General features: G+C 52.0%; 1 protein-coding gene across 1 annotated transcript; it reads left to right on the top strand.

Annotated features, from left to right (window-relative positions):
- Positions 1 to 322: 322 nt before the first annotated feature.
- LOC144166431 (uncharacterized) lies at positions 323 to 2731 on the top strand. The gene is made up of 5 exons (XM_077695957.1): positions 323 to 1024; positions 1068 to 1589; positions 1671 to 2082; positions 2154 to 2452; positions 2552 to 2731. Exons 1-5 carry the CDS (start codon positions 323 to 325, stop codon positions 2729 to 2731), a joined length of 2115 nt encoding a protein of 704 aa, XP_077552083.1.
- The last annotated feature ends 24929 nt before the right edge of the window (positions 2732 to 27660 follow it).

The raw sequence follows: 27660 nt of genomic DNA, 5'->3' as shown, positions 1-27660 counted from the left end.
CGTAGGGTCGACGGATCACAACCGGGCGACAGATAGTATTTTTTTATATAGTAGGGAGGGGTGCGGTGCGGACTACGGACGTCAACGCGGGTGACATCGTGAGTTACTGAAATGCTCTGCATTTAAAATGGGTTGTGCTCTGCGACTGGAGGCCTGCTTTTCAGTGCATCCAGTCTGCCGTCCACCACGGCCCATACGAATAACTTCGGGCTGAAATCCAGCGCCTATATGATGCAGTACACAGGCATTGGCATGGTATTGTTTTCCAAGGGCTCCCAGAATCCCGGTATACGTGACTTACGCGGACACGTCGGCAGAAGGGATGGCGTTCCTGGTACGCAGCAACGTGGCGGCCACCCAGCACCTCACGGCCCAGAAGGGCTGCGAACACACCTTGGTCGAGATGCACACGAGAACCATAGGCAGCGGAGGGAACCTGTTCGTGATGAGCGCCTACTGCAGGCCGTCAAGCAGGGACCTCGATTTCGATGAGACGGTCGGGCAGGCGAAGCAGCTGGCGGGGAACAGGCCGCTCCTGGTCCTCGGAGACCTCAACGCCCCGCACACCACATGGGGTTACAAGTTTCAATCCAAGCGGGGCAAGGCCCTCGCGAAGACGATGGAAGACCTGGAACTGGCGCTCCTCAACGAGCCTGGAGCAGCCACCCGAAGGGGAACCGGCACGAATGGGGACACCGTCCCGGACCTCTTGTGGCTCGCGGGGACTCTCGACGCGACCTGGCGTAACGAGGACGTCCGCCTGGGATCCGACCACGACATCCTGAGCGTGACGATCAGAGGACCCAAGTTCAGAGCGGAAATCGGCACGGTGAGGATCACCGACTGGGACCGCATATGCAAGTGCGGGGCAGAAGCGGCCGAATCTTCCACCGAAGCCCAGGAGAGTAGTGGAAGACCGTACGCGGAGTGGGCAAGAGAACAGAAGGCCGCGCTCGATAAGTTCACGGAGACCGTCGCCACGACAGCAAAGACACCGTTCGTCGACGCCAAAGCTCGCGCACATGTCGGCGGCTGGACACTCGCTGACTCGGAGGGGGAAACGGCAGAGAAGGAACACAAAGCTGCCCAAGCGCATAGCCTCGCTGAACAAGCAAATCTCCGAGTACGCTGCCAAGCTCTGCCGGGAGAACTGGATGAGCACGTGCAACGGCCTGCAGGGCATGCTGTCCGCGCGCAAGACCTGGTGCCTCCTGCGTCACTTGGTCGACCCGCTAAACGGTAGGGCGGCCACGAACCGAAACCTCACCAAAGTCCTCAACGCCTACGGCGGGGACGGCAAGAGGCTCATCGAAGACCTGAAGGCGAAGTATCTTAAGACGGAGTGCGGGCAGTTCCCGCTGCCGGAGGAATACGGGGCACCCGAAAATCCTGAGCTGGACGAGCCCTTTACCACAACAGAACTACTGACGGCTATCGACAAGAGTAACAAAAAGAGCGCGCTCGGCACGGACGCCATTACCTACCGACTCCTGAACAACGTGAGCGACGCGGCGACGGCCGAGCTCCTGGACCACATCAACCTGGCCTGGGAACGCTCGGAACTACCCACGGAATGGAAGGAAGCAGAAGTGAGATTCATTCCCAAGCCGGGCAAACCGCTGACAATCGAGAACATGCGCCCGATCTCGCTCACGTCTTGCGGAGGCAAGGTTGTGGAACGCATGGTTCTCCAAAGACTCCAAGGGCTCTTGGACGAGACGAACCAGATGCCGGCTACTATGTACGGGTTCCCCCAGCACCTGTGCACCCAAGACGTAGTCCGCCAGCTAAACGAACTGGTGTTCAAGAAGGCCACGAGACACTCGCCCCGCGGGATACTTGCGTTGAACCTCAAGGGGGCCTTCAACAACGTGTCCCACGGAAGCGTGCTCGAGAACCTCCGCAAGACGGGCTGCGGCCGCAGGACGTACGGCTACGTCGAGAACTTTCTGACCAAGCGTACGGCGACCATAAGGATAGGAGAGGAACGGTCCGACCCGATCGAGCTCGGAGACAGGGGCACTCCGCAAGGGTCGGCATTATCTCCGCTGCTCTTCAACCTGCCCTCCTGCCCCTGCCAAGGTTACTCCAAGAGATCGAAGGCGTGGACCACGCGCTCTACGCCGACGACATTACGGTGTGGACGTCCCGAGCGGGCTCCGAAGCCTGGGTGGAAGAAACCCTGCAGAGGGCGGCGACCACCGTCCATGAGTACGCCACGACCTGCGGGCTGAGCTGTGCCCCGCAGAAGTCGGAGCTGTTGATGGTGCAGCCAGGTAGGCCCAAGAAGGAACCGCCACCGAACGTAATCGTCACAATTGACGGCCCGAAGATCAAGCTCACACAGCAAGTCCGCATCCTGGGCCTGTTGCTGCGCGATGACGGCAAAGCCACCGCGGCCACACACAAGATCAAGAACGTCTCCGAGCAGATCTCGAGCATGATCAGAAGAGTCACCAACAGGAACCAAGGAATCAAGGAAGACGATGCCCTGAAATTGGTGCAGGCGTTCATCATGTCCCGCATCACTTACTCTGCCCCGTACCTCCAGCTGACGAGGGCGGACCGTGAGGCCCTGGACACGGTGGTCAGAAAGGCGACCAAACTCGCCCTGGGAGTGCCCGTCCATTCGTCCACGGAGAAACTTCTGGGCATGCGTAGGCACAACTCGGTGGACGAAATGGTGGAGGCCCACCTCTCTAACCAAAGGATCAGACTAAGTCAGACCTAACACGGACGGGCCGTCTTGCACAAGGTGGCATGGGGCATCGACCCACAACCAGACACCGAGACATGACCCACCGAGTGGAGGGACGTCGTAAAGACCAAGCCCCTTCCCAGGAACATGCAGCCCGGGAAAAGCGAAGGGAGGCGATCCGCAAGGGCCAGGGCGCTGTCCCGCCAGCTCGAAGAGGACCCCGACGTCCTCCACGCGGACGCGGCGCTTCCCAAGTACGGAACCAAGGCTACGGCGGCGGTCACCACCATAGACACCCTGGTGACCTGCGCATCGGTCCGCACGACCCAATCGATCGAAGCAGAGGAAGTTGCCGTGGCCCTCGCGCTAACACATCCGAGGGCCGGCACTATAGTAACGGATTCTAAGAAGGCGTACGCCAGCTTCCGAAAATGGAGGTTGTTCCCCGCGGCACATGCGATATTGTCCAAGCGAAGGCCCCCGAGGCGAGCCTTAGAGCTCGTGTGGGTGCCGGCTCACTTGAAGGTGGAAGGAAACGAACTCGCCGATCACCACGCCTGAGAGTTATCCGTCACGAGCTATAGAGAAATTACTGAAATGTACAGAGAGCGTAGATGCAGATTTCCCAGGCCTCACCCACAATTGAGCCGAAAGCAGCAGACCGTAATCCGAACAATACAGGCGGGGTCGCTAGCGCTGCCCACACCTCTAAACAAGATGTACCCTGACAGGTACGAGAGTACTTGCCCGTTCTGCAAGGAGAGACAAGGCACTCTGGTACACGTTCTTACCGAGTGCGAGTCCCTTAAGATCCGCCCGCCCCCTCCCCTATTCCCACACCCGACCCCCGAGAGCGATGGGAGACCTTGTTGTCTAGCCCCGACCTGACGATCCAGCTCGCGCTGGCAACCAGGGGCCAGGAGCTGCTAGACGCATATGGGACCCGAGAAGACGGTTCCACCCCATCCGGTGCCTGCATGCACTAGCCACTACCTCATTGGGCTCAATAAAAGTTGATTCTCTCACTCTCTCTCTATATCTCTCTCTCTCTCCCAAGCCACTGCGGCATTACTGGAAACGAACATGGGGATAGAGCGGCTCATGGCGTCCACAAAAGTGCCAGATTGACCTGCATACCTCTATCATGCCGTGATGCATAAAGGTCGCGGCGGTCCATTCCCCGCAAAGTCACTTTCGCTAACTTCAACACACCAGAGTTTTCGATAGCTCGTCTTTACTGGCTCGACCCCGATTTAGAGCGCCACCTTCCTACTAGCGTGCCACGCTCGGACGTCACCTTACTTTGTCGCCAGTGGCTAAGTGTTGTCTTCACCGGTGCTAACGCCTACACTATTGGCATGGCCAACTTGTGATGTGTGCGGATTTGAAGAGACGATCGAACACCTTTTGTGCCGTTGTGACTGATTCACAACGCCGAGGCAACAGCTCTCCATTTTTTTTCGCCGACTAGACGACCACCCCTTTACAGTACCGACAATTTTGTGCCATAGGTGACATCTGTCATTGGCTGAAAAGGGTTCAAAAGGCGTTCTTCGCTTTTTGAAGGACACGGGTCTATGTGAACGACTGTAGGGACACTACCGAAGTGCAGCGTTCTTTTTTCGGCATTTTTATCAGTGTACCGCATTAGTTTTGTGCATTTTCCTGTGCTCTGTGCGTTATCTGTGCTCCCTTTGTGGTTTTTCTGAATTTCTTCTTCTTCCTTTCTCTTTTATTATGTACCACGGTTCTTTCTTTCTCTTTCATTTCCCTCATCCGCCTCCCCGCTGAGCAGGGTAGCCAACCGGGCAGTAGCCTAGGTAAGCTCCCTGCCTTTCCTGTACTGTTGCGTCCTCACAACAACCGAAACGTGTCCATTGGTGCGAATCTGTCCTCTCGAAGTAATCGTCAGGATTATTTTAAAATATGGCTGCGTTGATTGTTAGCTCGCGGTTACTCTCGAAATTCGCCGTTCACCATTTTTACTGCAACATATACGCTTATAGTGCATTGGCGCTTTTTTAGTATTTCAATTATCATGTTTAGAATACTGCTGCAGGCCTCCACTGTTGCCAAGGTATCCTTGCTTCGCCAGCGCCTTAATTCCTCGCCCTACGATAAGTTATTTTTTTGTACTCGTTTTCACAATCTCTTGCCGTTTGCGTATGGTAGTGGAGGATACTGGTTTTCATCTTGTGTATTATCAATGCGGTTATATGTCCTGTATGTCTCGGTACGCATCGCCATACACACCTCCCTAAGTTTAGCGCCGAGGTGCATCACTGTGTCCACTACGAGGTACCTGAAGCGAAGGATTGCTCAAATCGCAGTCAGTTGGATAATCCACACGCATTCCGTTTGTGCATGCTTGTATTCTCTATATTCTTCTCGATTTGGTAATCGCACGTACCCACTTTGGGGGACTGGCCATGGCTTGAGGTTTGTCGAATTATTTAAAAAGTGTTCTTTAGAATTGGAAATTAATGATGGATAAGAGAAGAAAAATACACGCACTCATTAGGGCGGGGCGAGCTAAATCATTGCACGAATGAGGTACCCGGGACTTCCCGTCCACCCTATCGTCCCCCGGCAGCGGCGGAGTAGAACGACTCCGGCGCTCGAGCAATGCGGGACTCGTCGACGACGCCGAAGACGGGGGCGCTAGGGTCGTTTTGAGAATAAACCCCCTAGGAGGCTCGGGCTCATGATGATCTGCAGTCACGCGGTGCGAGCTCCCTAGGCAGCCACGGTTAATATGTGTAGTGTCACGTCGGTGACGGCCCTGAAGGGCTCAAATAAGCAGGCGTGCCCTCAGGTTCAGGGGTCAAGCCAAAGAATTCCATTGCTTCAGTGACGTCACATTCATACCCTGGGGTTAGCCCATGGTGGTAGAAAGACCGACATCGAAACCGAAACTGAAACCGAAACCCCACATACTACAATCTGCTACACCTACCCCGCTCCAGTTGGCTTGCGGTATAGAATCGCGAGGAAGCAAAAAATGAGGCAGAACGACAAACAAACCACGAGAGACTCAAGCCAGGCCAACGCGTTTGTGGGCTTATCAGGCGAGCTTCGCGGATACGGCATATTTTACGAACATTTGGGGTGAACTGGCAGGGGGGGCGACGTTTGTTGGCGTGTTTCGTAATTTGAGGTTCGGGAATTACTCTGAAGGGGATTACATGCAAGTTCGTTCCAGTCGGAGTCCTGCAGGGATACAGAACAGCACGCTGTACGCTTTTTACAGGTTATGTCCAGTCCTAATCAGGCTATTGAAGCTGTCCGGTGGGTTGACATTATTTTGGGGGGGTCATCCCAGGGTGCTCACAGGTGGACGAGTCACTGCACGCAGGAATAAATGAAGAAGTAGAATAATGAGAGGCTTCTGGTTGAGCTAAGTGTTGTACGGAGTACTCGAAAGGGCTATGTTGATCAAACATGGCTGGCGCTTGCTGCAACGATAGCATGAGGCTCCTGCTTCGGCTCCACGCCGCGGTGGACATCGGAACGGCCTGACACGAACTTTCACTTCAGGACGTTCCCTATAAGAATTAAAGGAGTCCCACCAATTCCCAAAGGGAATAGAACTTCTTATCCCATATACGATTCCCTTTTCCAGCATCACGCAACTCCCTTTTTAGCAGAATAGCCTTACCCTTCACAAGGGAGTCACCGGCCTCTCGCGGGGAGAGGTTGGGGTATTCTCACAGGAGTTGCGGCAACAGCGTCCGGGAATTCCCTCACCACGGGTCGAATAATTCCTCTAGTCAGAAAGATCTACAATTCTTTACCAGAATCTTGCTTTACCTCTGCCAAGAAGGTTAACTTTAACTTACACCCCCTCAGAATTACCTTATTCCTCCAAACAGCATTTTGCAATACTTCACCAGGAAGGGTTAGCTGACTCTTTTCAGAATCATTGTACTCTTTCAACCAGAGTCCCACAATGCCTCCTCAAGAAGGGATAGCTTACTCTTTGTCAAATAATCTATTCCTTTGAAGCAGGGTTTATGCACTACCTGCAAGTTGTCAAACTCTACTCTTCAGAGGCAGCACGATGTCACCGTTTACAAGACTACACTTTAGCATCCACAGCAGCATTAGTGTCAGCCCTCTTTCCATCTAGTTTCTAAACTGAAATACAGTAGATTACTTCACAAGTAAACATAGCAAAGCGCCTTTTCAAAAAAGCTGTCGTTTGTGCTTAGCCAAGAAAAATAGACAAATCGTTTTCACACTGCATTTCATGCTTTATTTTGACATCCCTGCTTTCATCACACACGTCGCTCCACCTGTATTGCAGTCGCTACTTTTATAACCGAAACCATCCTTTCTGTCAGTGGTAGGCCGAGCATCATCTCAAAACGCAGACAGGTACGCTTTGCCTTTGGGGCATACTGGATGTTGAAGGTCCAGTAGACTGCCAAAAGCAAAGCAAACCCGTCCACTATGTACGTAGCCGTCAGCTGGAGCGCTTCGAACTGCACAGTCCCGCCTCCAGATTCTTCCACAGTTTGGCCCGAGAACAAGATACTGGGGTAAGGGGTAGTCTCTGCTGGCTCCTGCATAAAAAGCACACAAATGCAAGTACCAGACAGTTATTCCTCTTCCTTCCTCGGTGGACACGTTCACTGCATGACCTGCCTTACCCAACCACTGTACAAAGCGATTCTCGGGAAAACGAATGGATAATTAGTAACTTAAAGCTAAGGATTTTGTGACTATGTTGACGATTCATCAATGTGACATTCACAATTGTCCACTGATGAGGCAAAATGCCCCTTTATTTAGCAAAGTTGCATTGTTGTGGTGGTTACTACACTAAATTATCAGCCCCTCAAGTTCTGGAGGTCAGCACTCCACTATGAGGCAGTTTTTTAACGTCTGCACAAACTTCTGGTGTGCTCGGAATGGCTGGCTAGTTGAGGGGGTAAATGCTTCGAATATTTGCACTAAGTGTTTGTGACTTCAGTAAAAGGGGCAAGAAAAGTCCAGCAAAAACCCCAGTGCATCCCACACGTGTCTACAATGCCATTCATGCTGATTATTTCCATGAGAGTAGCTAAACACTAAGAGTCAACTATAGTAAAAGCTCGTTATTGGAACTTACAGTTAATTCGAACTGACGCCCTGGTCCCAACAAAGCCCTGTGTATTTCAGTGGGGGAAAACGCCCAATAATTCGAACTCTGCTGTATCCAGAACGCTAAACTGAAACTCGGGTCCGTTGGTTTCCTTCGCTCCTCGCAGAAGACGTCGGCCCAAAGAGTTTACGATGTGTTGCAAACCCAAAACAAACCAAAATTACCAGAGATGCAACGCAATGAAACAGAAAAACAACAGCTTAGCGCGCTCATTTACTGCTGCCGTGGCTTATTTCGCTGCAACGGTGCACACCGGTGCGGGTTTTCTTCGTGCCCCAGTCGCTGCTTTGGGCCTGCGATCACGGGGCGTGCGCAGCAAACGTGTAGCAGAGCCTAATCGGCGATAACGATTCCAGAGGAGGCTTAGTTGTGTTCTGCCCGCGCAGTGTGGCACGATGTCTATTCATTCAAGTGCCCGCACGCTAATTCGAACAATTTTATCGTCCCCTTCGAGTTGAAATTAAGGATCTGTTACTTAAAATCATATCCATGCTTTATAATGCCGTTCTTAAGATGTAGCCTTACTAAAAATGTGTTTTTGTTTGAGCCCGGTGTTCCTCACAGTTTTTACTGTATTAGCTTTAGCTTGCCCAGCACTCCCCAAGCCTGCAGTTACAGAGGCCATGAAGACAAAATAAAACTTTATTCAGTTTGAAAGAACTATCTTTGGGTAATTCACTCAGCTCCATTCCAGCCACAGAAGACCTTTTTTAACAGAAGAAAACACAAGAAATATTGAAAAGCGTTCAAATTTCATGCTACAGCGACAGATAATGCATGCAGGCCTGATACAAAGAGTCGACAGCACTAAAACGATAGTTTTCATGATATGCGTTGCCTGCATTGCATTGGCGCGTTAAATCCTACAGTCAGGAACATTGCACTACAATCAGCCATTCATGTTTAAATTGGCATTTGCTTTGGTCAGTGGCTGCCCATTGCACAAACAAAATGCTGCGATTTCAGAGGTTTTGCAGGAAAATGGCTGGGGACCAGCCACTCCTTCATCTGTTCCACTTAATAACCTGAATATTTTTTGAAGCTTGCAATAAGAATACCATTATTGTTGTCGGGGAAAATGAACCAAACTTGTACTTTGTCTTCATGGCCCCTTTAAATCCAGAGCTAAATTTATCCCTGAGGGGGAGGTTCCGTTTGCAGGTGATTTCTTGCCTTGCCTGTATCAGTGTTTGACCTCAACCACCCACAAAAAAAAAGTAACCTAGGTACGGCGTGAGCAACGTGTGGAGTATGTGGGACTGCACTTTTTGCACCCTTTGAATTTACTCTGTAGTGCTCTGCTCGAACAGCTGTTGTGATCACGCAGAACAATAATGCAGTTTTACTGATTGTCATACAACACTAGGTGCCCAAATATCAAGCTCGACTACTAGATGTCCCTGCCAGCAGGGGAAGCAGCCGTTTTCACAGTTTCTGCCGCACCCAGTAAATGCACGGCATACCCATCAATGGGAAATGTTGGCATGCTGACGGCCCGAAAAATCACACCTAAGCAGTTTTAGAGAGAAACAAATATGAAAGCTCCACAAAAAACACAGATACAGCTTGGCAGGCCTACATATAGAATATTCAGCATCATTCACAAGCACTACACTGGATTTCACTTACTCAACATACAGCAGAAAAATATGTATACAAGCTTTGAGAGCAAGGCCTCTGGCTTTTCTTTCACCAGAAGGGTCAGGCTAGACAGCACTGCCACTGAAAAGCCATGTGAAAAGGAAGAGACCACGGATTAATTTAAAGCATCGGTGTCCTCATCACTTATTGAAATTTTAAATCAACAGGGTCATCCTCTTCTCTTTTTTTTCAACCGCTACCACAAAAAGTAGCCAGACAAACAAGACAACCTGCAACCTCAGGCCCACCTGCAAGTACTTGGTGTTATCAAAACGGGTGGCTTGAAGAAAAGCAATTTTACAGCAAAACTGTCAGCCTCTCGTTATTGGAATTAATCATGGGATCACTGTACAGTATCAAGGACGAATCATGGAGAGAAACAACAGGCAAGCAGAAAATAAATGCCGCACAGCCGCATTCCTAATACCCATCAATCATGTAGCTGTACATCGCATCTTACTCGTGACCAAATAAGTTTGTTAAGCATACTGCAGTATTTGGCACTTTGAAACAGCTACAGCATTAATGTACTGCTGTGGAAGCGACACATTTTTAACAAAGCAGAAAGTTTGTTATGCAGTTGTGTTATGTCTCTAATGACATGTATAATAAAACACAAGTAAGGTAAGTTGATGATAGAAAGCAAAAGTGTATGCAAATGACATCTTGAAGGCTAAAAGACACATTTTTATTTACCAGATTGCTATGGCAAAGTTACCAAAGATGAAGTGTTTAATACTCTGCGGCATCAGGCATCTTTGCCCTCTTTCGGCTGTCGAACGACAGGCACTTGTCCACGGGAAACACCTCTACGTCGTAGCGCCTGCAATAAGTAAAAAACATATTTCACTATAATGCTAAATTCACGCTGCTTACTAAATACAGCACCTAGCGCCAGCCTTACCACAGGTCCGCGTGAAAATATTCAGCCTAAATTTCTAGCTTGTTAATACTCGCTATGGAACATAAAACGTACTGCACTATTCATTTTTCGATACTGCGTTTTACGGTAGCAGTTACTTGGCTCGTTTTTGAGAAAACACTCAGGAATTTCACCGAAAATGGGCTTCACTCTTATTGCAGCCGCGCAAGGTAATATGAAAAAAGTCCAGTAGACAACGCAACACGCCAGCGGGTCCGTGAAATTTTGTTGTGGCTACTGTAGCCCCATAAACAATTAATCGTGACTGAAATGTCGCGTCGTCAACGTTCTTTTAGCGTAATTATTGTTTTCTAACAACGCGGGACCAGAGGTTACAAGGCAACGCACTACACAATGGGTTCGGAACGCACGAACGTTCGTTTTTTCGCAAGACATCTATGCCAACTTGGAGGATGAATAGAAATCTTGTGGCCTTTGAATGCGTTATATTTTAAGGGGTAACCGAATAAAGCTATGCTACAAACCCAACTGATCGGAGAGAGAGAGAGAGAGCTCTTTATTAGAAGAAAGCAGAGAGGTCTGCAGGACTGATTGGGTATTAAACTGGTTACGGTGTTGCTGTCGCCGTCGCTCACTATTGCCTCGTCAGACGCGTCAGATGCGAACGGAACCGACGGAAAAGCCCAGCGGCAGTGTAATTATCTTGTCGCTCGACAATAACTTTACGTACGTTGCTCAGGAAAATAATAAAACTGTTATGTACCCGCAGACTGCAGCCCCGAATCTGCATACTGCCACTCCGTTTGCGTGAATTCCACGGGCGCCTCGACGCCTCGTGTTACAGCCCGCGGCTGGCACGCTCGGGTCTTTGCCCTCTTTATGTTCTCGCTTCTCTCTCTTCTTTCGAGACCCACTCGCTCACAACGTATACTGTACGCTTGGCTCCAATAAACAGTTTTGCCTCGGACTCCGACTCGCGAACGCCTCACTGGCGACGAGGATGGGATCGCCGCGGTCCCAAGCACGCAGGTTTAGCTCACTCTGACTGCGTTAGCAAAACTCCCTGGATCAGCTGCAACCCCCCAGAGCCCCGCGAACAGTTTTGCCTCGGACTCCAACTCGCGAACACCTCAGAAACGAAAGCTTCATTTATGGCTATAGTTTCATGAAGCCAGCTTAATACATCCGCAACTCTTATACTGCACACGAGTCTTGCTTCAACGCATGCTGAACGTCGTGAACCTGCAATAGGAGCACGGCCGCTTGTTCGGAAAACACAAAGCCGGAAGATGGATAGCTATAACTGCCGTCACACAACTGGAAGTACATGTATGTGACCACTTAATTATTCGCAAGAACCAACAACGCTAAGCACCACTCACGAGCGCCTGTTGTTATAAGCGACAGCTGTAGTTTTGGCGGGAAGGAGCGCGAGCTCTCCCATGCCACGCAAGGAAAAATGAAATGGTAACTTACGTTTTCAGCAGCGGCCCCAGCAGGCAAATGATGTTATTCCACCAGTCAGGTATACTTCAAACACAGCACCGACACCAAAACGCACCTCACAGACACGTACAGGAGTACTACGGCGGTTTCAATACCGCAAAAAAGGCGGAAACATCGGAGAGACGCGGCCGTCCGCCAGTCCCGCCGCGGAGTACAGACCGCGCTAAGGTACAACGCTCAAGTAGTCCGACGGAAAACGTTGCGTTAGAACACACAAATGACCTATTCCTACTGAACGTGTAACACAATCTCTCACGCTCTTTTGAATACGCTGCACTTTAGTTTAGGTAAGCTTTATTCCATGGCCTGGTGGCTCTTTACGTAACCACTTTTTCATACGATTTCAAAGAGTTCGCGTCCGCCATAGAGGCGTCTACCTTTTCGCACAGCTGAAAGCGTGCAGCTCAAGTTGATAGAGTTGATATACTGTTCTATTCTCTCTCGCGGAGGATATACGAACTCCATCGATGCGAGACAGAGTCGGTACGCTGTTCTATTCTCTTCCTCGAAAGGGATACAACCGCCGCGTAGCTCCATCAAGAGTGGGGAGAGTGCGCGAGCAGTTTTATTCTGGTTTCCTAGTAAACACACCATCTAACGCCGCGCGTGGTGCGGACGGTGTCAAACGACCCTGGCAGGAATAGAAAAGCTTTTTGATTCTTCAACTACTCCCCACATTTCTTAGAGTGTTCGAAGCGAAGGGGCTTCGCTTGGCCGTCATGTATAACATGGTATCGTTTAGTCCACCGTTCACGTTCACTTTGGTGATTGCAGCCTTGTGTCGGCAGTCGTTTTCGACGGTGACAGGCTTCCCGCCGGTGCGCTGTCCTGGCCACCGTTCTTGGACGCAGGATAGTCTGCCGAAAGGCTTGCGTGGGCAAGTGCGTAGAATGACAGGTGGGAACTTCGCGCTTGCACCCAAGTTCTCCATACTTGAGATAGTACGTGAAGTTTAATTCTCGGACGTAGCGCCTGCCCCCAGGAAGGTCTGCCCTACCAGCTACCTCTAACTGCTGAGGCAGAACTGGCTATTGGCTGCTTGCTCGTTGTGGTGAATTGTGAGGAGTAGGATTAGAGCTGGTAGAACTTAAAATGCCTCTCTCTTCCGTGCAGGTCGTCACGCGCTGTCGTGCATCATTAGATATACAGTGGTCGGGGTTCCAAGCGTGGGTGCCAGTGGGCACTGTGATGACGGAATTAGCAGAGGATGCGAAGCACAAAACTGATAGCGATGCCTCCTATGTCGGCGATGACGCATGTGGGACATGAGAGGTTCCTTGGGGACCTAGCCAGCACTCCGGCGTAGGCCACCACGCTAGCTCCCGGCGTGTCAACCGCGCGGGCTCCCATGCCAACGGCAGCCAACGAGGTTCGCCGATACGAGAACACAGTAGACAGTAGTGCCGAAGCACAGCCGTTTATTTGGGGAATCACAAATCATGCGAGCACAAGACTCGACGGCGTTCGCTAATCACTCCGTCCGGGTCGTGACTGCAAACGGGAGGCAGGCTCTCACGGCGCGCGATAAAGTTTCCACCTGAGATACATGTCCGCCTGTCATCGCTGCGCTGTTCCGCCGTTCTTGCAACGACCGGGCCTCCGGTGAGACTCTCCGTCTCCCCCGCGCACACGATCGCGCCGCCCGCGCGCCTATTCCCGCCATCTCTCGGGGTCGCCGACGAAAAGCGGAGCGCCGGACCGGTTTCAGCGCACAGGACCCTTTCCCGAAGCGCGCGCCGGCTCGGGATCACGGGCCGTGGTTCTCCGCGATTCCCACACTCCTCCCCCCTATAGACTGTACGCCCTTTGAGCTGAAGTGAGGCCACGTTACACAACACTCGTCACCACACCCCAAGTCAGCAAAACTGCCACCAAACGCCACTCCTACGCCAGTCCACACCAAGGTTCGCCACACGATGCCGCCGTCGCGATGCTCACCTCACAAACCCGCAAACACATTACACAGGTTCCGAGTCTCTCGCTTTTCATCAGCACAGCAGGTTGGCAGGCCCGGGGGGTAGCCTGCAGACGCAGCCCACGAACGCCGGGGTCGCGCCAAGATGCGACCCCCACTCCCAGCTCGAGTTGGTAAGAGGAACGGCCGCGCCCAGGAACGGCCGAAGGCTCGCGCAGGTCGCGTAGGCACCAGATCCCGCCGCCTCCTGGGTTCCGTGGCCGCTTCGATGGCAGGTCCTCCCGAACGGTTGGCTGCCGTCCGCCGGACCGGAGCAGTAACTGGCGGTAGTTCAACAGGCCCCGCTCGCCTCCCCTCTCCCCCCGTGGTTCAGCAGGCCATCGTCGCTGTCCGTGGCAGTGGTGGATGGCGTGGCTCCCGGTGGTATATCCGTTTGCAGGTCTCGCTCTCACCGACTGGTGCAAACAATTCCTATACTTTAAGAGGGGAGCAGCGGAACTCCGCAATCTTCTGTGACTGGCCAGAAACCTTGTCGATGACATCGCCAAATATGGTAACAAAGATGCCCGAGGGTAGTCCCCCTTGCACGTGCGCTTTCGAGCGGAATCACGAGTCCGGCAACTGTGCTCCAGCAGCCACCCCTGCCTGGAGGCAGGTCGCCTGACTTTTACTTACGAGTTGTCGCATCGAAACACCTATCCGAGTTATTTCGGCCTGGTGCGTTCGTCGGCAAAGCTGCGTCAGCATCAAGCACGAGGGGCTCCTGCAACTCATTCGCAGCAATACAAGCTGCCATAGAGCCAGGGCCAACCACAATAACAGCGGGTTACGGGCGCACATTACCGGTACACGTCGCCTGAGAGTCCGTCTCTTATTAAGACTGGCGATCTCTCGCGACCAACGAGCCTGCTGCCGAGCCGCGCGCAGATCTTACTGCCTAAACGAAATCTCGAGCGGAGACTTTACGGCATCGAGACGCACGCACCCCAGAAGTGCAGAGACAACGATCCGTTGCTCCCGCTTCCTCCCTCAGCGAGAGAATACTTATTCTTCAGCGATCCCTTTAGCTCTTTGTCAGGCGTCAAATAGGCAAACACTCCACCTCGGACTCGAAGCGCAGTAGCGGCCAGCTCATCGTGCGGCTTGAGAACTCCCAAACACCGCACGCAGGCTCGGTAGTGTCCGCCGCGCCTGCGGGAAACGTCAACCGGCGCCGCCGGCGCGACTGCGCTGGGATCTGCGCTACGAGTAAAGCGACCCGCCGCCATGTTGGAACAAGGCGTACGTACATCCCGTCTCGCAAGCGGGCCGCGTCTGCGGTGCTCGGAGGTATCCTTTTGCCGTACCGCGTGGTGTGTGTAGGAAGGTTTACACATTTGCCGTCACGGCTGTATCGGGCACCATAACTGTCTGCCTGCAACCGACTGGCAGGAGGCGTTTCGTCCGAAGTCTTCCGGACAAAGCGTAGTGGGCTGCGACTTCAGCAACGCATTTCTTGGGGAGCTAGCAACCTCAAATTCGTCTGAAGACGAGCCCCATGTAGGGCCCCATGAGGGGGCCCTTGGGGACCTTGCCAGTACTCTGGGGTTGGCCACCACGCCAGCTCCCGGCATGTCAACCACGTGGACTCCCGAGCCTACGGCAGCCCACCGAGGTTCACCGATACGAGAACACAGTAGACAGTAGTGTCTCAAACAGAGATGTTATTTGGGAATCCCAAAGCACACGAGCCCAAGGCTCGACGGCGTTCACTAATCACGCCGTCCGGGTCATGACCGTGAACGGGAGGCAGGCACTCACGGGGAGCGACAAAGTTCCTACCTGACATACATGTCCGCCTGGCATCGCTGCGCTGCTCCACCGTTCCTGCCCCGACCGGGCCTCGGTTGAGACTCTCGGTCTCCCGCGCCCACACGATCGCGCCGCCCACGCGCCAATCTCCGCACGGACCTGTGGTGCCATCCCTGGGGGGCGCCGACGAACAGCTGAGCGCGGGACCGGTTTCAGCGCACAAGCGTCTCTCCCGAAGCGCGTGCCTGCTCGGAATCACGGGACGCGGTCCTCCGCGATTCCCACACGCACTGGCATGAGTACGGGGCTCAGTGGGCATGTTGGCAGGCCCCAGTGGTGAGGAGGGCACTGACCCTGGGTGGTTGGGTTTAGGTGAGGGGGGATTCAGATGGCATAAAGTCACTCGCAGTTGCAGTCGAGGATGGAGCCGGGACGCATTTGGGCATGCACGGCCGACTCAGTCGTATGACGAGGTCGAGACATGATGGGGAATCCGCAGTTACGTTGTTGCGGTAGTCAGGGCTGCTGGGGTGCTAGGCGAGGATGAGACCGCCGACCCAGGTACTGAGGTATGTTGCTGGAGGCGGTAGGGCGAGAGAATCACTTGCTTCAGCAGTGAGTACTGGACCGACGGAGCAGCGAGCAGTTTTTCGCGAATGATGGACAAAGGGTCAGTTGACAGGCCTTGAATCACCAATTTACACTTAAAAACGTCACTGGCAATGCTGTTGACGCAGAAAAACACATCGGCCTGTGCCAGCTACACTTCTACATCTTTGACGTAAAATGGCTGTAGTATAAGGTAGCGTTTATGCCTGAAAATGTCTGTGTCATTATCTACGGCACAAAAAAGCTCACCGAACCTGCTGAGTATCTTGGTGGTATCGATGATGCCATGGGCGTGGATGGCGGTTACGCGCGTAGTTGCTTCAGGCAAGGTCCCCGAGTCTTCGTGTGACCCGGAGGGCGGAACTGAACGTGGCATCTCCTAGGTCGGCTCATGTGATGTAGGGGTGCAGAGGGATCGCTATTTGGAAAGCTGGACGAAAGTGGTGGTGCAAGCGCATTACTTGTGGCTGTGGCGGCAAGAGAAGCTTGCTGACAATGAAAAGGGGTGGTCCAGCAGAAATTAACAAGGACTGCCCTTTTGAAGTTGTCGTACACATTCGCACTCCGCAGCGGCAGCAGAAGTTGTGCCACGATGCGCTCTGGGACAGCCTTGCTGGCGATGTTGTAGCGCTGCCCCTGGTTATTGATGCCTCGGATAAGAAAAATGGCTGTAAAGCAGCGCTAACCCCCCTAGAGGGTCTTTTTCGTAGAACTCCTGTAGATCTGGGAGTGTGATGTTGGACGGCTGGACGGATGAGTTTCGGAATCAAGACCGGCGTGGTAAAGCCATGGGTGACGTGCCCTTGGGTGCGATAGCAACGCTGACTCAGCGTTGGTGATGCTGTTGAGATGGTTGCCGTGAATGCCTCTAAGTGGAGGGTCGGAGCGGTTAGGAGAAGGCAAATTACGGTGGAGAACGGCGAGCCTTGGCGCCGGTGGTGATCCGGCATGGCCGAGTGCGAGCGACGTTCTTTCGGCTCCGTGTCTCGCTTCCAGCTGCCGGCCGTGTAACTCGTGCATCGTGTCTCGCAGTTCATAACGATCTGCAGTCACGGTGTGCGGTGCTCCGGCGGCGCGAGCTTCTTCATCAGCCCCGGTTGATCTGCAGGTGGTCGCGACTGCAGATCATCATGAGCAGCGAGCCACGAGGCACGAGATACGCGGTGTACTGCTCCAGCGCGGGGCCATTTGAATGCAAGTGGTTTTCAGTATTTAGGGAGGAGGAGTGTTGGAACTGTGGAAACCCGCGATCCTGACTCGGCGCAAGGTCAGTGCTCCGAAACCAGCGCGGCCCTTCGATGATGGCGCGGCTACCGCAATAGCGCGGCAACAACGGCGGGGATCGCTTGCGCCCAGGGAGGTGCCACCACCACCGTTTCAGCACGCTTGGAAGCGACCTGACGTTTACGAACGGTGGACAAGCCCTACTGCTCATGCACCAACTGGGCATAAAAAAAACAAAGTAAATAACTGTAAGGTCCATTTATGAGATTAGCGGGCGGGCGCCTGGGCTGCGCGTGGGAAACCGCCGCTCTGTATAGCGACGTAGCACTGCCGACACTGCGCTGCAACCGCCGCCAATTCCTCACGGCGTGAACGGGAGACGGATTTTCTGGCCCACCGCATACCACAAGGATGATCCCCCATTGAGAAAGCAGACAGCGCCGCTGGATTCCGGGAACGTCTGCTAGACGAGCGGAAATGGAGGGATTACCGGCGTTAGGACGAGTGCCGCACGAGCCTCTCCATTGTTGTCGCGCCAAGGTTAGCATGACGCGCTGTCGCCGTCTTTCGCTTTCACCCCGCGGGGTCGCACGACCTGCTCGTTTGCGAGCGTGCCGTTCACCCGAAGATGGCAGTGCCTCTTTGAATATTCCGTGGCGTGCTGAGTGACAGCTGTCTACGTGAGTTTAGGCGCTCCCTTGTGCGTGTACGAACGCTACAGGGGCGTTTCCGAGAGAGGGTGATCTCGAGGTTTTATAAGGCCGAACTTGGCCTTCGAAAATCGTTCTTGTGTGAGCGCTCAGCTGGCAGTTCCCGGCGGGACAAGGAGTCTCGACCGTTAACGCTAGGTTGGGAGTTGTGAGCCCCCTAGTCGACGTTAAGATCGCGTCGGAGGGTTAGGGTGCAGCGCCGTACCGGGCAACTAGACGGATCTTGTGGCGAGACAGGGTCTCGGCCGTTATTTCTCGAGCAGTTTGTGTACGCTCTGAGAATAGGAGAGTTAGACGAAGTTGAGAAGCTCAAGTGATTTATGCGCACTTGGAGCTAGCGTCTAGCTGCAGTTTGAAGTTTTTCTCTATATTACTCGTGTACCCAGTCATCCAACTGTAAATAGCTGTATATAAACCTTCGTTTCATTTAATCAACCTAAATGCCTCGAGTTCATCAATTCGACCGCCGCCTCCAAGAACTTCAACACCATCACCCTGCCAGCCTCCTGCCAAATCAACCGGAGCCCGGGCGATTGGGTTCCTGATCGACACCAGACTTCGGGGAAACGATCTTTACTGGCGCAGCCGACAGGATTTGGCAGAAGAGAACACCAGGCCACAGCCAAGGGCAGCAAGCGGACGCAAGACCGTCTTCATCGGCACCTGCCGAGCTCCACGCGGAGTGGAGCGGCAGAGCCAAGCCAGCGCACGGGGTCAACGACGCGGCGGCCGACCAGCGAAGGTGAAAGTGAGTGGAATTTCTTGCCCTTCGTTGTTGCGGTGTAGGCTGAGTCTTGGGTTGCATGGTAGTCACGCGGAGCATGCTGGAGATCATGGCGGCAGGAGGGGTGGTCCAAGCGGAGTCTGAAACAATAATTATTAGACGAATGGAGTTGGAGTTTCAAGACCGAGAGGAGGAAAATGCGCGAGAATTTAAGGAGCGCATGCAAATGCTGAAGCAAGCTCGAATCTGAAGAGCGGTTGCGAAGGTATGAGTTGGAGCTGGAGCGGAGAAGGCAGACGTCCTTGCGCTCGGACAACCGCGAGCAGAAACAATGGGGCACAGACCCAGCTAGCTGTATAGCGACAGCGAAGTTGAATGGTTCCGGCCAGCGTTTGGAGGTTGTACATTGCGATGACAAAGCAAGCAGCCGTGACTCCCTACACGAGGCTAGCATTTCTGCCGATGTCGAACGCGCGGAGATGGACATTGGGATGAGGAGCGACGAGGTAGGGGCGGCCGGTGATACCGTAGAGCGGTGTAATGAAGTGATGCTCGAACATGACGAGCAGCCTCGCAGGCAAAGTTTGGGAATAGAGCTGCAGCGCATGAGACAGAACCCTTCGAACAGGCCCAGTTATGCGCTGACAGCAAAGTTGAATGGGGCAGCTCGCTTTTCAATTTGAAGCCGCGTGAGAACGAGATAGGCGGCCGTGCGCGCGCACGGGAACCGAGCGGCTCAGCCGTGAACAGCTGCATGGAAAGGGAGGCGAGCACGCGGAGTGTTCAAGCGAGCGCGTTCGGTATAGGAGCAGAGTCAAGGGGTAGCCCCGTTGTCGCGAGTGTAGAGCCGGCAGCCGCTTTTGCACCGGGCACTGCGTTAATGCATGCTGAACTTGCCGCACGGGCAGTACCCAAATTCTAATCGGTGGAGCGGAGGAGACTGGAGTCGCGCAGGAAAGTCTTGGGGCCCGCCGCGCTCCCAATTACGCTCGTAAGTTGCACGAGAAAGCGAACTCCAGGCCGGGCGTTCAGGAGCTCGTCAAGAAGAGAAAGGAGATAGAAGACGAGAAAGCATGTTACGAGTCGGAGCGAAAAAGAGACGGAGTTGACGATCAGGCTGAGGAAAAGCAGGATTTAAAGCCTAATAAGTGACCTGAGAAGGTAGACTGGGATGAACATGTAGAAAATGGAAGAGGAAGTGAGAGAGAACGCGAGAAGACGGAGGATGAGGAGCTCAGAACGTTTGAAGAGGGTAGGAACGATACGGAGATGGCGCGTGGGTTTGGTAGTGTTGATGGCGAGAGTGTAACCGAGAAGGCCGATGGAGAACACGAAAACGCAGGCGTGGAGACTGCGAAACCAAGAATGAGAACTCCCGAGGAGGTTGTGAAGGAGAGGGAAAAACCGTGTGAGGAGGCAGTTACAGTTGAAAGCGAGGAGCGAGACGTAATCGGCGATCTCGCGAAACCGGTGGCTGAGATAGCGCTTCGTAGCTTTAGTGTTGGTTGCGGCCATTAGCGAGATTTAGTCGGGAGCCGCGCTGGATGGGTAGACGCACTAAGTTCTGCAACCTGGCAGTCTGTCACAGGCCCTAGTTCTGAGTTGCGCCAGGATGAGTGCGTGCTGGGACGGCCGAAAAACTGTCTTCCTCAGGCCGCTGCTCAGAATGCACCTAGCGTGCACGAGCGGTTTTTGGTAGTGACAGGTGCTTGTGAGGTTGTTGTTGTGGGGCAGTCTGTGCGTAAGGGAAAGTATGATCCCGAGAAAGTCGTCGTGTTCGCGGGCCGCCATTACGCTCCAGCATCAACCCTACGCTCACGCGGCCAGCGCGCAGCATTGCCTTACGTTGGGGCATTGGAGAGGCATGGCCACTTGGCCTATGGGACAGGAAGCGAACTCGCATTTTGCGATACCACTCCGTCTTCCCCGAAGTTGTGTTCGCCTCATGGGGCTAAATTGTCGAGACTTGCGTTGACATTGCAACGCTACGCGGTCTGTATCATCTGCAGAGGGGGCGGGAAGTACGCGAATGCACTCCCCTGCTTTCAGATTGTTGCTTGGGGAGGCTAGTATTGAATTGCCTCCGAGCCTTAATACCGCCACGAGAGGATGTGAACATTCCCGTTCACCCGTCTTTTTTCGTTGGTGGTGTGTGTGTGCGTGCGTGCGTGCGTGCGTGTGCGTGCGTGCGTGTGCGTGTGCGTGCGTGCGTGCGTGCGTGCGCGTGCGCGTGCGCGCGCGCGTGTGTGTGCGTGCGTGCGTGTGTGCGTGCGTACGTGCGTGCGTGTGTGTGTGTGTGTGTGCGTGCGTGCGTGCGTGCGTGCGTGCGCGCGCGCGCGCCGCGGTTGTGCGCGACGAGAGGCCTTGAGTGCTCGATCCGTGCACCGAATTGATCGATCCGCGCACCGGACTGAACTTTCTGTGCCCCGCAAGTGATCGACAACAGAGCCGAACATTCTTGAAGGAACGTTATCAGGCTCCGCAGTCAAGGAGGACATTTGCGCGCGTGCGCATAGTGACAATGCAAACTTTCTTAACGTTTTATTTTTGTTGACTGCAAAATTGCCCGTGTTCTTTACCAGTCCTTATTCCTTTTGTTCTTGTTGTCGAGTGCCTGAATGATTGTGCGTGTTTGCAGTTATAACGTGCATCAGTGGTTTAAATTGAGTTGTCTCGTTGTTCGTGGCGTTTACGCGCTCCGGAGACACTACCCAATTTCGTTTTACAAGCACTTCTTGTTTTTAGCATTTTTTTGTGTTTCCGGTTTGCTTGGGTATTCCGTCCCTGTTGACGGCTAGTGAATAGGTTGTGTTTGTAGTTTAGGCGAGAGGGAGTTCAGATCAGCTGCAGAAATAGAAGGGGGCTGATTTGTGGTTATACCTAGCCCCTTCCACGTGAGATGAAACGATTGGCCCTTTTAAATTCTTTTCGGATTGACTGAACCAAGAGGTCCAGTAACCCTCTTAAAGGGGGGAGTTGTATAGTCAACTTATGAGATTAGCGGCCGGGCGCCCGGGCTGCGCGTGGGAACCCGCCGCTCGGTCTAGCGACGTAGCACTGCCGACACTGCGCTGCAACCGGCGCCACTTCCTCGCGGCGTGCACGGGAGACGGATTTTCCGACCCACCGCATACCACAAGGATGATCCCCCATTGAGAAAGCAGACAGGGCCGCCGGATTCCGGGAACGTCTGCTAGACGAGCGGAGGTGGAGGGATTACCGGCGTCAGGACGAGTGCCGCACGAGTCTCTCCATTGTTGTCGCGCCCTGGTCAGCATGATGCGCTGTCGCCGTCTTTCGCTTTCACCCCGCGGAGTCGCACGACCTGCTCGTTTGCGAGCGTGCCGTTGACCCGAAGATGGCGGCGCCTCTTTGAATGTTCCGTGGCGTGCTGAGTGACAGCTGTCTACGTGAGTTTAGGCGCTCCCTTGTGCGTGTACGAACGCTACAGGGGCGTTTCCGAGAGAGGGTGATCTCGAGGTTTTATAAGGCCGAACTTGGCCTTCGAAAATCGTTCTTGTGTGAGCGCTCAGCTGGCAGTTCCCGGCGGGACAAGGAGTCTCGACCGTTAACGCTAGGTTGGGAGTTGTGAGCCCCCTAGTCGACGTTAAGATCGCGTCGGAGAGTTAGGGTGCAGCGCCGTACCGGGCAACTAGACGGATCTTGTGGCGAGACAGGGTCTCGGCCGTTATTTCTCGAGAAGTTTGTGTACGCTCCGAGAATAGGAGAGTTAGACGAAGTTGAGAAGCTCAAGTGATTTATGCGCACTTGGAGCTAGCGTCTAGCTGCAGTTTGAAGTTTTTCTCTATATTACTCGTCTACCCAGTCATCCAACTGTAAATAGCTGTATATAAACCTTCGTTTCATTTAATCAACCTAAATGCCTCGAGGTCATCAATTCGACCGCCGCCTCCAAGAACTTCAACACTATCGCCCTGCCAGCCTCCTGCCAAATCAACCGGAGCCCGGGCGATTGGGTTCCTGATGGACACTGAACTTCGGGGAAACGATCTTTACTGTAACCTTTTTTTTCCCGCATGTGACGTCATGATTTAAGAAAAATGGCAGCTGTTGTACGGGTACCTCGCCGCGCTCTTCTCGCCGTGAGTTTTGTCTGCTGTTGCAGCGATGCATAGGTGTTTGCCTTGCGATTGTGACAAGGGCGTTCTCAAAGAACTTCCGGAGAGCACTCACGGTGGTGTGCAGCGTGTGATTGGGGCACTCAATGTGTGAGGCGGCCTAATTTGCGCGTAGTGCGTTACGATGGTGAACATGGCCGTTCTGCATTAGCTATGCCGCCTCGATTTGCGAGAGTGATGAGTGCGCTAGCGACAAACTTCTGCAGTGCGTTTTATTAGAGCACCGTGTTGAGGCCACTGGGCGTTTCATTTCCCACGTGCGAGTGCGCGTATGCCTTCAACGTCAAACGGTGCTGCTATCGTGGCCTGTCGCGAACGCTCGTCCGCACGAAACTCTTGTCGCACACCACACGGTCGTTGATTAAGAAATAACAAGACAATACTATTGCGACCTACAAAGGTGATTCCTGCGCGTAGCTTTGGTTCGTCGAACCCCGTGTCTTGTAATCGCTGCGCGCTGTCATAAGCTCCGGAACATTACATTCAGGAGGTCATGGTCCTGCTGCATATTCTTTTCAAATCATTGCAGAGGGCTCTTGGCGTGCAGAAATGAAACGTTTGTAATTATCCACGTTAGTTCCGTTGGTCTCCAGAGGGTTGCTTTCCTGACGAGCGTATTGATGCGTATATCGCGGTATGGGAGCTGCACAAATGTGTTGACGGATGTGGAGGGGCCCACGTTGTAGCTGTTCTTGGGTTGGTACTGGATATCCGAGGAGTTCAACGGTGTCTCGTCTGGTAGGTGGTTGAGGTGGGAGGTTTGGGAGTGATGATAACCTTCGTGCAGTATATCTGAGGTATTTTGTACTCCCGGTTAGGCCAACTTGCACGTGGGTGTTGCGAGGGCACCGTTCCTTCAGTGAAAATATTCATTTCGCCCACCACCAAATTCTGTACCCGTTTGTGCCGCTGCTATCAGCCTTCGTCGCGTTCTGCTTGATCCTACACAGCGACAAAGTTTGATAACCGTAGTGGAACCCCGCACCAAATGCGGCAATTCACATTCTCAAATGCCGTTTATATAGAAACGTTGGACACTAATTATTGTAACTTGTTCCTACTGTGGCTACACAGCCTGTTACCATGATGCATAGCATGTACTGAAGGTCACGTGCTTTGTTGTTCGTATTTCAATGTATCTTGATGCTACATACGGCCCTAACAGGCGGTGGTGGGAGCATGCCGCATTGCTGACGAATGGAACAAAAACCGATTTGTTGCTGCACTCCAAGACTCAATGAACGCCAGGTGGCTGTATGCCAGAATTTGATATGACGAGAGTGCTGAAATTGTATGGCACAAAACAGGAACGAGAAATCTTTGAGGTCTTTGTGATAAAGGTAAGAGACAGATGCACTTTAGATTACTGAATGATTAGTGTGAAGTGTGCAACAGTTGTACTTGCTTTTTACCTGTGGTGTTAAACCAGTGTCGCATGAGGGTTTTGTTTACTTTGTAATCACTCTCAGAGGGAAAGGAAGCTTAGTTGATGAAGTTCTTTCCTGTCTCTCTCCTTTCCTTGAGTGATGCTTGACATTTGACCAAAATTTCCACGATTAAGTCCCAACTAGCCTGCGTAGCCACCTTCATTCAGTTCACGGTTTTGATGCATATTTAAGCCCCAAACCCTGGGACGTTGCCATTAATGACTCATAAGAAACCCTTTATGTCCGCCACACACACCACCAGCACTTCCACAACTTTGCGAATAACAGATTCAAGGATAGCCAAGACAGATTCCACCATGCTTCCCAGTAACCACGTCGCCCCTATCAAGAAGGATGGATCACACCTCAAATACCCTACGACGCATACAAAAGCTAGCCATCATCTACCTCATCTGGACATCACGCCTTATTAAAAAGGGAATGAGGAGGCACGCACTGCTTCCCTCAAATTTACCATCCAGGGATTCGTAAAAATCAGAAAAGACCCGCCAGATTCCCTCACCGTCCTCTAAGTCCAAAGCCATTTTACAGATGTCTACAAACCCACACATACAACAACACAACACATTACCCAACACGTGCCCATGTGAATGCGCAAGTAAAGGGAAGACAGAGATGTTAACCATCCAATCAACTGCAGGCAATGCTTGTTAATGATTTCAAATAAATGCGTGAAACATGCATAATTAACACCTTAGGGCATTTTTAACTTTCATGCATGAAACTATTTCTATAAACTTATACACTTATACCGAACTGAAAAGGCAGTATATTTTAAGGTGTGTGAACATTTGCAACTTCAAATACCTTGTGAATAGTTTTTGATCTTCAATTTGCAGCTCTGTTTCAAATATTTGAAATTTACAAATAGTACAACAGCGAATGTTTGCTCTTTCGCAAGACGCAAAACCTTCACGCTGCACTACATAGTAAGACCTTACGGGTTGGTTTTTCTGCATGAAACCGAAGCCGTGCCAAAAGCCCAATGTAGAAGCCTTGCACCACACAAGTGCTCGCTAACTGTGGTTTACGTTAGGTCAAGTGCAACACTACGAAGGAAAAATTTATGATCTAAAATAGGTTTCTTGTAAATATATTGGCAGGAGTGAAAAATCAAGCATCATCACTGGCTTGTTGGTGAGGTCTCACCAGCCACTAGCATGCCCAGCCTCCTTTCAGATTGAGGGTGGGGATGGACTGCTGCCAATCATATTAAATATACTTAACATGATTGCTGTATTCACAGTATTTTGAGGAACGCATATTTCCATGGCAATTTATGCAAAATTCTTGTTGCACTGCTTTGCATGTTTATTTTTTATTTTCTCTCACATTAAATGTTTTGCAAATCAAGCACGGGTACCTGAACAGACATGTGTCTAGTTCTGACTGCCTAAGCTGTCTTTTTTATGTAGTGATGTTTTATACTCTTTAGAAACACCAAAACAAAGATAGTGTGGTTTGAAAATATTCAATTCGGAGCCAGCTTTCACTATTCGTATTCAAAAGTATTTTATTCAATTCACAGCCAGGTTTAACTTCTTGTATTCAATTCACAGACGCAAAGTTGATAATCACACACCTCTAAATATATATACAAAATGTAAGTTGTCCTCGCCTAGAAGCAGTGGAGCAGGTGCAACCACGCCCCACTTCCGGCAAGCGCAGAAAAGGCAGAGAAAGAAGGCCAGGAGGAGCACCCAGCCCTTTATAACAATCCGTCACAGCATCAAGAAGACATTGAAAAAGGTATGCTCTCAGATCTCACGTCAGCACAGAACACAGCGCAGCATGATATATATAAACAACTTCAAGAAGCCATCATGCATATCTCAGAGCGTAGAAGCAATTCACAAAGCCATTCAGGAGGACAAACAGATTCAAGCCGCTAGAGTTTGCACGTTGGAAGCCAACATAAACGAAGCTCTGCCAACTTACCGCTCGACCCGACGTGCCACACCATACGCTAAAACCAAGTCGGATGTCTGGTCACCCAACCCTACTACTTCCCAAGTTGTCCCCCCACAATAAACAAACCAACCCGATGACAGCCCTACAATGAAACTGCCGTGGGTTTAGGGCGAAGTGGGAGAATTTCAGCCATATATCAGGACTTTAGACCCGTAACCTGATATAATAGTTCTGCAGGAGATCAGTGGCAAAATCCACCTTCCTGGCTACATCACCAATGCAGACCCTTCAGGATAAGCAACAGCCACTTAAATCAAGGATAATATAGCAGCAACGCAACACCTCACGTGTCAGAAGGGCCGTGAGCACACATTGGTTGAAATTCACTCCCGTGCTATAAGAAAAAAAAACGCAATCTGTTCATTTTGAACGTGTATTGCCGACCTTCTGCTAAACAGACCGGGCTACAAGACACCATCCAAGAAACCGTAAACCTAACCACAGACCAACCAGTTCTCATCCTTAAGTACTTTAATTCCCCTCATCAGATGTCGGGCTACAAGTACAATTCAAAGCGAGGACGACAGTTAGCTCATATTATGAACCAGAACGGGATTACTTTACTAAACGATCCCCATGTTCCCACCAGACTGGGCATCAGTACGGCGAGAGACGCAGCTTCAGACCTCTCACTACTGGTTGGGTTCCTCGACGTTACTTGGGTCGATACGAACACCAATCTTTGCTCAGACCACGACATCCTTGAAATAACTATTAAAGGACAAAGCTACTAGACCCATATCGGCTGGGCCAGACTCATCAACTGGGACCGATTTAGGGAAGCTCAAGCCGCGAAAGAACTGTATCCGGAGACACCCTATGACACTTGGGCCACAGAAACAATAGAAGGCCTCAAATGGCATACTCAATCAATCGCAACTGCATACTGCACTTCCTACGTAGACTATCGCCTACTCACCTTTGGGATGCCAGGCGTAGCCTCACAAAATGATGGAAAAAACGACGACATAACCGAAAGCTACGCAAACAAATAGTACTCAACTGCCTGCAAAAATACAGTCTTTGTGAAAATTTTGTGCGCCGAGCCGGAAACGTGGAGGCTGCAAAAAATTCAACGTACAAGCTAAGGTCCCGAGCGAGGCTGAAAAATTTTATGCAGGAAATCGACAAAAAACACTTTTCTTCCTTACTGCCTTAAAATATGTTGTCGCATTTAACGGTATAGCCGATTATTTGATTTGTTTGGGGTCAAGAAGGCTTAGGATTGGTCCACAAAATATTGACAAACGGTGTA

The sequence above is a fragment of the Haemaphysalis longicornis genome, unplaced genomic scaffold (genome assembly GCF_048455015.1).
Source record: "Haemaphysalis longicornis isolate Haplotype H1 unplaced genomic scaffold, Haemaphysalis longicornis Haplotype H1 scaffold_17, whole genome shotgun sequence".
NCBI classification, from domain to species: Eukaryota; Metazoa; Arthropoda; class Arachnida; order Ixodida; family Ixodidae; genus Haemaphysalis; species Haemaphysalis longicornis.
This window is presented reverse-complemented; position numbering and strand designations above follow the sequence as displayed.

Coding starts and splice junctions, on each gene's coding strand:
- LOC144166431 (XM_077695957.1), top strand. CDS start 323: ATGGCGTTCCTGGTACGCAGCAACGTGGCGGCCACCCAGCACCTCACG. Junction 1,025..1,067: donor ACGCCAAAGCTCGCGCACAT/GTCGGCGGCTGG, acceptor GGGAAACGGCAG/AGAAGGAACACAAAGCTGCC. Junction 2,453..2,551: donor TCTCGAGCATGATCAGAAGA/GTCACCAACAGG, acceptor CCGTACCTCCAG/CTGACGAGGGCGGACCGTGA.